This window comes from Citrus sinensis, chromosome 6 (genome assembly GCF_022201045.2).
Source record: "Citrus sinensis cultivar Valencia sweet orange chromosome 6, DVS_A1.0, whole genome shotgun sequence".
Classification (NCBI taxonomy): domain Eukaryota; kingdom Viridiplantae; phylum Streptophyta; class Magnoliopsida; order Sapindales; family Rutaceae; genus Citrus; species Citrus sinensis.
In genome coordinates this window covers 15,267,755-15,277,120 of record NC_068561.1, presented here as the reverse complement: position 1 = coordinate 15,277,120, position 9,366 = coordinate 15,267,755, and the positions used below count along the sequence as shown (strand labels likewise).

Sequence of the window (9,366 nt, the reverse complement as noted above, 5' to 3'; positions counted from 1 at the left end):
TAATAAAAGTGCAGAGGCACTGGCAAGTAACCCAAAGTATCATTCATGAACCAAGCACATTGAATTGGACATTCATTTCGTGAGAGAACACATTGCCAAGAAGGAATTTGCTGTTGAACATGTGTCAAGCTCAAGTCAATTGGCAGATGTGCTTACTAAGCCACTTGGCTTTGATCATTTTGCTTATATGAGAGCTAAGCTCAATGTCTGTCCAAGACCTTGAGCTTAAGGGGGCATGTTGAGAATGAATCCATGTCAGCAGCTGAGTCAGCAGTTAGTTACACGTGCAGGACAACTCTTAGAAGTTGTTAATGATTCCCGCCAATAGTTTGTTATCAGTTGTTAAGATAATTTCCATACGTTTGTTGCTGAAGAACCTTCTAGGCTCAATTATATAAAGCCTGTAATTCCTCATTTCAGAAAAATAATAATAATAAATGAATTCAGTCTGATAATATTTTCTCTCTCGCTTTAGAATTTTCCTTTCAACCAAACACGTTCTTTTCTTTAACTTACACTTTCTCCTTACATCGGGAACTTGACATTCCTTAGGCTTATCAATCTTCAACAAAATAGCTTCTCGGGAATGATCCCACATGAAATAGGCCGCTTGTTTGGGCTACGATCAATCATATTTAATCGTAATATGTTACAAGGAGAGATTCCTGTCAATCTCACTCATTGTTCTGAGCTCAGGATTCTCGACTTAGTCGTGAACAAGCTCGAAGGTAAAATACCTTCTGAATTGGGCGGTTTGTTCAAGTTAAAAGGACTTGGACTTGCTAATAACTATCTCACTGGGCCTATTCCTCAGTCCCTTTCAAATCTCTCATTTCTTCAACGGCTTTCTCTTTCAGAAAACAGTCTTAATGGCAACATTCCTATTGAGCTAGGCCAATTGAAGCACCTAAACATGTTCCAAGTCTCTGTAAATTCCTTAACAGGTTCAATTCCCATCCAGCTTTTTAATATCACTCCAATGGATTACTTTGCCGCGTCAGAAAACCAACTTTTTGGTGAAATTCCACCTTACATCGGCTTCACACTTCCTAATATCCGTTTACTTTTCTTGGGAGGTAATCAGTTTTTTGGGAATATACCCCATTCTATATCTAATGCAAGTAAGCTTGAGTGGCTAGATTTTGCAAATAACTCTTTGACGGGCTCGATACCAGAAGATTTGGGTAGATTAAGGAATCTCACTAGGCTCAATTTTGCAAGAAATAATCTTGGAACCAGAAAGGGTAATGATCTTAGATTTCTAGATTCTTTGGTCAATTGCACTTACTTAGAAGTAGTCAGCCTGAGCAAAAATAATCTAAGAGGGATATTGCCAAATTCCATTGCTAATTTTTCATCCCATCTTAGCTATTTATATATGTCAGCTAATCCGATATCTGGTTCCATCCCAACGGGAATTGGTAACCTGAAAAATTTGATATTAATAGCCATTGAGGTGTGCCTCCTCGCAGGAAGCATTCCAATTTCTGTTGGATCTCTTCCCAAGCTACAAGTATTGTCCTTGTTTGGAAACAATATTTCCGGAGAAATTCCTTCATCTTTTGGGAATTTAACTTTCCTGTCAGAACTTCATTTACATAGAAATTCCATACGAGGAAGCTTACCTTCAGCTCTAGGAACTTGTCATCTACTGCAGAAATTAGATCTGTCAGATAATAATCTTTCTGGGGCTATACCCAGTGAAGTTATTGGCCTATCCTCCTTATCAGGATGGTTGGATTTGTCGCACAATCATTTCACTGGTCGTATACCATCGGAAGTTGGAAATCTGAAAAATATTCGACAATTAGATTTATCGGAGAATAAGTTATCAGGTGAAATTCCAAGCTCACTTGCAAGTTGTGTTGGCCTGGAGTATCTAAATTTGAGCGATAATTTTTTTCGTGGCCCAATCCATCCAGGCTTTAGTTCTTTAAAAGGTCTTGAAGAACTTGATCTTTCGCAAAACAACTTTTCAGGGAAAATGCCAAAGTTTTTGGATACATTTCCCTTTCTGCGAAGGTTGAATCTGTCCTTCAACAATCTAGAGGGAGAAGTTCCACATAAAGGGATCTTTAAGAATTCATCTGCCATATCGGTAGCTGGTAATGGAAAGCTTTGTGGAGGAATCTCAGAACTCAAGTTGCCACCATGTACTTCCAGTGAGTCAAAGAAAAGTGAGAAATCCAAAGGGCTCAAGTTTATGATTCCGCTCCTCTCTGGGCTTGTGGGGCTAGTTTTGGTCATGTCTCTTTTAATTATCAATCGATTGAGAAAGAAAAGAACAGTGACTGGTTCAGAGTCTTCATCAAGGAAGGATTTGCTTCTAAATGTCTCCTACGAAAGTCTCCTGAAAGCTACCGGTGGATTTTCTTCTGCCAATTTAGCTGGTGCTGGAAGCTATGTACTAGATCCAGATCAAACAGTTGTTGCGGTGAAGGTGCTGTTCTTACATCAACGTGGGGCTTTAAAGAGCTTCATGGCTGAATGCGAGGTCTTAAGAAACATTAGGCATCGTAATCTTGTCAAAATCATAACTGCATGTTCAAGTTCCGATTTTGAAGGCAATGATTTCAAAGCTTTAGTTTATGAGTTCATGCACAATGGAAGTTTAGAGATCTGGTTGCATCCAGAATCAACTTCAGATGATCTGAATTACAGCTCCAGGATTTTAAGTCTTCTTCAAAGATTGAACATTGCCATTGATGTGGCTTCTGCTCTAGAATATCTTCATCGCCACTGCGGAAAGCCAATTGTTCATTGTGATTTAAAGCCAAGCAACATTCTTCTTGATAATGACATGACTGCACATGTGGGCGATTTTGGGTTAACAAGGTTTATTCCAGAAGCTATCCGTTCCAATCAAAGTAGCTCAATTGGACTGAAAGGAACCGTTGGGTATGCTCCACCAGGTAATCATTGATTTCTTGTTTTATTCATGAACAGTTTTTTAGAAGTCTTTATTCTCGGAAATTGTATCCCAGATGCAAAATATAACTATATATTGGGTAGGTGCTCAGTAATCATTAGCTATCAATTTGGTCGGTGTATTGGTAATATAAGTTCTTAACACGTTGCCTGTGCTTACAAACAAGCCAAATTAAGCACAAGTGAGAAGTAACTGTACTTAAAACTGAAAAATGCTCCTGCTTCTAACTAATGAACGATTTGAATATTGTAGAATATGGCATGGGAAGTCGGGTTTCAACATATGGTGATGTGTACAGCTATGGGATCCTCTTGCTGGAAACTTTTACAGGGAAAAGGCCTACCAGTGACATATTTGCGGAAGGTTTGGACCTCCACAATTTTGTTAAAAACGCATTGCCTGAACAAATATCAGAAGTTTTAGACCCACTCTTTGTTACTGGAGGAGAAGAAGGAGAAGGAACAGCTGAAGAAAAACTTAAACAGGACCAAGTACAAGAGAGTCTGGCTACAATACTCAAAATTGGAGTTGCTTGTTCAGTAGAATCCCCCAGAGAACGGATGGACATCAGTGATGTTGTAAACAATCTGCAGAAAGTCAAAAGCACTCTTCTTCGATGTGGGATCAATTAATGCTCAACTCAAGATGCAGGCAAATAGCAGTTATCTTTCACTGTTGTTTCAGCGAGTTGACTGCAAGTAATAAGAAATATATATATGTCAGCACGAAAATGTTCCATGAACATTAAATTACAGCAATAAAACCAGGCCATCTTTATTGATCTAAGTTTTTACTAATTTGAAATTACATACTTCTAAAAGATGAGTTGAAATCTTTTAGACTTCTCATTCTTCTCGCATTCTTATTTTTGATCTAATCGCTTGCAGATTGTTAACAACGAATTTCATGCCCACCCGATCTCTTGGCGAAGCTGCAGAACACATGACTCCAATTCTCATCACTGAAACCAAGCATTCTTCTAATTTCTTTTGAGCAACTTGTGATTCAATGTCTGGAAACAAATCTTCTTCCTCATGTTTTTCATGATCGTTTTCTTCTTCAAGCAACATTGATAGGTCAAGAACATCCATGACATGGCTGGGCAAGGCCATTAATACAAACTTGTGAATGCTCAGATCATCTTTAAACATGTCATCTGTTGGTCTTTTTCCTGTAAATATCTCCAGCAATAGTATGCCATAGCTGTATATATCTCCAAGTATTGAAACATGGCCGTTGATGTACTCTGCACTTTGTGAAATTTGTAATTAGAATATCAAAGTTGATAGTGTCAAGAAAGAAGTGTGATGTATTTGGTTTAAGAAGTACCTGGAGGGATGTAACCAACGGAACCCTTGAGCCCATTTGACATTGTTTGATTTTTGGAGGGAGTATTGGATTCTTCAAAGAGGAATTTTGCCAATCCAAAGTCACCAACATGAGCTATCATACCTTCATCAAGGAGTACATTGCTTGACTTTAGATCACAATGTGCAATTGGTGTGTCATACTGGTTGTGGAGATAATCCAATGCTGATGCTACATCTATCACTATATTCAGTCTCTGCATGAGACTCAATTTCTTAAAATGACAATACTCATCAGTACTTGGGTGCAGCCACTGGTCCAGATTTCCATTCCGCATGAACTCAAAAACTAAAGCTTTGAAGTCATTCCCTTCATAATCAACACTTGAGCATGAAGATACAATCTTGAGGATGTTACGGTGTCGTATACTAGTCAAAGCATTGCATTCATCAATGAAGCTCTTTAAAGCTCCTTGCTGTTGCAGTTTTAGTACCTTAATTGCAGCAGTTTCCCCATCAGCAAGAGTTCCTTTGTATACAGAACCAAAACTGCCAGAACCAATCAAATTTTCCTCAGAGAAGTTATCAGTTGCATTTGAGATCTTCAAATAAGACAGGCCGGATTGCCACTCATTAGAAGGAGGAGCGGACTGTCTTCTTGAAGTTTTGACTATATGGTAAATAACCAAAGCAGCCAAAAGAAGAATAAAAATTGGGACTGAAACAGTTACTGGGATTACTATTTTTAGAGAAAGACGTTTTCTGGGATTTTTTCTGGAGCATTCAGGTAACTGTAATTTTTGGATGCCACCACAGAGCTTATCATTCCCAACAATGGAAATGGCACTGGCATTTGCAAAAATCCCTTCCCTGGATATTTCTCCATCCAGTTCATTGTAAGAGAGATTGAGATGCCTGAGAGATAAAAGCTTGCTGAAAAATTGGGGAACCTTGCCAGACAAGTTATTACATGAAAGATCTAATTCTGCTAAACCTCTTAAACTTTTTAAGGATACAGGAATTCTCCCTTTAAATGAGTTATTCCCCAGATACAGACGCTCCAAACTAATACAACTATCAAGGCTGCTTGGAATTTCACCTGATAACCTGTTGTATGACACGTCCAATTCAACAAGATTTGTCAACTTGCCTACTTCAGGTGGGAGTGAACCAGTCAAAGAATTATGAGACATGACCAAAGAAATTGAAAGAGAAGAGAGGCTGACAACTTCTTTGGGTATGGTGCCGTTGAGATTATTACTTGATAAGTTCAACACCTGTAACTTTTTGCAGTTTCCAAGACTCGAAGGGATGCTTCCTTCAAATCTATTCTCCTCCATCAAAAGCCTACTTAATACAGTCAAGTTACCAACGGAAGACGGGATAAATCCTGAAAATTTGTTAGCATTCAACTCCAATCCCTCTAATTTGTTGAGCTTCCCTATAACTTCAGGGAAACTGCCACTTAAATTGTTCCCTTCAAATCCCAAAAGGCTCAAGTTAACAAGGTTTCCAATTCCAACTGGGATGTTTCCATAAAAGAGATTATCTCCCATTGTAAGAATTCGCAAATGGGTTGAAAGGTTTGCAATGGAGCTAGGCAATTCTCCCCCGAAGCGATTTTGAGCAAGACCTAACACTTCAAGATGATACAACCACTGCACAGCTGATTGCTCAAGCTAGGCCTAAGAGACAGCCTAAAATTCCCTTCAAGCTTCAAGATTTTGTGCGGGAATGATGGTGCAACCGATTACAGCACTTAGATACTCTTCAAGATATTATGCTGAATTTGTTATTTACTATTATTGCAATTATGCTTTGCTGTGCTGTCAAGTTTGTTAGAAAGAATATTGTGCTGTCAAGTTTGTTGAAGAAAATATTGTGCTGTAAAGTTTGTGCTGTGAATATGTTTTGTCTGTAGCTCTCTTGGAGGAGTATTTAAGGAAATGAATGAACAAGAAAAAAAGGGAGTTCCCTGAATCCAAAAATACAAATCCTCTATTTCTCTAATTTCTCTAGTCTCTACTCTTTACCCTTCTATTTCTGGAGGACTCCACCCTCTAAAGTGGAAACGAAATTCCCAGAACTTGCTGCAGCTAACAATCAAGCCTACCATTTGGTGCTTTCGTTGAGAGTTGGCAAACGAGGGTATGCAAACACGATATCGAGCCCTTGAAGAACAGGTTACACAACTCAAAGAATCGACCCAAAAATCCCTTGAAGACCTACGCCAAATCATAATACAACAGCAGCAGATTAACCAAAGTTCACAACAAAACCTACAAGGTGCACAGCAAGCACTACAAAACTCTATAGCAGAGCTTGCTGCCAGAGTTACCATGATGGCACCCTCTCAGATTGGGTCCTCCACAAACCCACCAGCCTCTGCACCACCTACGCCACAAAACACACCACCTATACAAGCTCAACTACAATCCACACAAAGCACAAGATCTATACGATGTGATCTATCAACATTTGATGGATCTAACCCCTTAGATTGGATATTTCAAGCTGAAAAATACTTTTCTTTCTATGAAACCCCAGAGGAGCAGCGGATTGACATCGCCAGTTTCTATATGACTGGCCAAGCACTCTCTTGGTTCCAATGGATGCACAAGAATCAACAATTATCTTCTTGGGCAGCTCTCACCCGAGCTATTGAAAGCAGGTTTGGCCCTTCCTCCTATATTAATCACAGAGCCACTTTATTCAAACTTACCCAAACAAGCTCTGTAGAGGCTTACCAATCAGCCTTTGAAAACATCTGCAACAGAGTCACCAACCTTCACCCAGATGCCATTTTAGATTGCTTCATCTCAGGTTTAAAACCAACCATTCAGAATGAGTTAGCTATTCACAAACCTTCTAACCTTCCTGATGCAATTGCTTTAGCCAAATTGATTGAAGATAAATTGCTGTCCTATAACCAAAAACCCATTTCATGGAAATCATCCAATACACCAATACCCATACCTACACGCAACGAAACAAATATACGGCCAGACCCACGGCCCCCACTTTTACCCCTCCCACCACCAAACCCATCAAACCCACCAAAGACAGCCCTTCCTATTCGTCGTCTCACGACCGCCGAAATGCAAACCCGTCGTGCCCAAGGCTTGTGCTTCAATTGCGACGAACGATTCAAGCCCGGTCATCGTTGTCGCACTCGCCCTTTTCTGTTATTGTTGACAGAGGAACCATCAGAAAGTTTTCAAGAAGAAGAAATATTGGTGGAGGATACGGTGTCTACCGAAGAAACAGCAAATCCAAGCCCCGAAATTTCTTTTCATGCTTTGATTGGAACAACTGGTCCCCAAACCTTCAGACTCAGTGCTAAAATTAACAATCAACCTTTATCAGTATTAATTGACACTGGGAGTACACATAATTACCTCCACCCGCGGTTGGCTCACTTCCTTCATTTGGCTATCGAGAAGACAATGACGTTTTTGGTAGCTGTCGGCAATGGGGAACGGATTCGTAGCGAGGGTCACTGTTCGAAAGTTAAATTCGAGATGCAGGGTGTTGAATTTAAAGCTGACTTTCATATACTAGATTTTTGTGGAGCTGATGCTGTTTTAGGAGTACAATGGCTGGAGAAGTTGGGGAAAATTATCACTGATCACAAAGCCCTAACTATGGAATTTACATATAAAGGGCAGCCTATTAAACTTGAAGGAGCTCAAAACATTCGGCCCCACCCCATTCCTATATCCTTCCACCAACTAAAAAGACTACAACAGACTACCTCAATAGCTCAGTACTTCCGTTTAGAACTCGAACCAGGCAGTCCACCTTCGACCCAAAATATTCACCAATCCATGGATTCTACTCTTCACCAAGATTTCCTAACACTACTAAGCCAATATCCAGCTGTTTTTAGCATCCCAAAAGGCCTTCCACCTAATAGACCCCTCAACCACAAAATCACTCTTCTCCCACAATCTACTCCTGTGAATGTTAAACCATACCGCTACCCACATTACCAAAAAAATGAAATCGAGAGGCAAGTTCAAGAAATGCTTCAAGATCAAATTATACAACCTTCCACCAGCCCATTCTCCTCACCCGTCCTCTTGGTTCGCAAAAAAGATGGGACATGGCGATTTTGTGTCGATTATAGAGCTCTAAATGCCATCACTGTCAAGGATCGATTTCCAATACCTACAGTGGATGAATTACTAGATGAATTACATGGGGCCATCATCTTTTCAAAGATTGATTTACGGAGTGGGTATTTCCAAATTCGAATCCACCCACCCGACATTCCAAAAACTGCATTTCGAACACATGAAGGTCATTACGAGTTTCTCGTAATGCCCTTTGGGCTGTCCAATGCCCCCTCCACATTTCAAGCCACAATGAACTCTATTTTCAAACCTTATCTTCGTAAGTTTATTCTAGTTTTTTTTGACGACATTCTTGTTTACAGCCGATCCCATGAGGAACACCTTTACCATCTCAAAATTGTTCTCCAGCTGCTCCATCAAAACCAATTGTACGCTAAGTTATCCAAGTGCAGTTTCGGCCAAGCTAAACTAGAGTATCTCAGCCATTTTGTTTCAGCCCAAGGAGTGAGTGTTGATCCCACCAAAATTCAAGCTGTCTTAAATTGGCCTAAACCAAAAACAATTGCTGCTGTGAGGGGTTTCCTGGGACTCACAGGATATTACCGACGTTTTGTAAAGGGGTATGCCCAAATTACAAGCCCATTAACTGATTTGCTTAAGAAGGACGGATTTGACTGGGGTGAAGCAGCTGACTTAGCTTTTGAGCGTCTCAAACGTGCTCTGACTGAAGTTCCTATCTTAGCCTTACCAGATTTTTCCAAAGTCTTTGCAGTGGAAACGGATGCCTCTGGTCTCGCTGTGGGTGCGATTCTCTCCCAAAATCGACATCCAATAGCTTATTTCAGTAAGAAGTTGCCACCAAGACTTCAATCTGCATCTGCGTATAGTCGTGAGATGTATGCAATCACAGCAGCAGTTCGACGATGGCGACCATATCTCTTGGGCCGACCTTTCACCATATTCACTGATCATAAAAGCCTTAAGCAACTCCTTACACAAACGATACAGACACCAGAGCAGCAAACTTGGTTGACAAAGCTGTTAGGGTTTGAAT

The 9,366-nt window shown here is 40.2% G+C and overlaps 2 protein-coding genes across 2 annotated transcripts; one reads left to right on the top strand and one right to left on the bottom strand.

The window, feature by feature from the left end:
- Window positions 1-519: 519 nt before the first annotated feature.
- LOC127902995 (LRR receptor-like serine/threonine-protein kinase EFR) lies at window positions 520-3,710 on the top strand. Its single transcript, XM_052443396.1, has 2 exons — window positions 520-2,912; window positions 3,182-3,710. Exons 1-2 carry the CDS (start codon window positions 587-589, stop codon window positions 3,559-3,561), a joined length of 2,706 nt encoding a protein of 901 aa, XP_052299356.1. The 5' UTR covers window positions 520-586; the 3' UTR covers window positions 3,562-3,710.
- LOC127902997 (putative receptor-like protein kinase At3g47110) lies at window positions 3,480-7,244 on the bottom strand. The gene is made up of 3 exons (XM_052443399.1): window positions 4,259-7,244; window positions 3,742-4,175; window positions 3,480-3,621 (listed from the first exon to the last, which is right to left on the bottom strand). Exons 1-2 carry the CDS (start codon window positions 5,790-5,792, stop codon window positions 3,775-3,777), a joined length of 1,935 nt encoding a protein of 644 aa, XP_052299359.1. The 5' UTR covers window positions 5,793-7,244; the 3' UTR covers window positions 3,480-3,621; window positions 3,742-3,774.
- Between the last annotated feature and the right edge of the window lie 2,122 nt (window positions 7,245-9,366).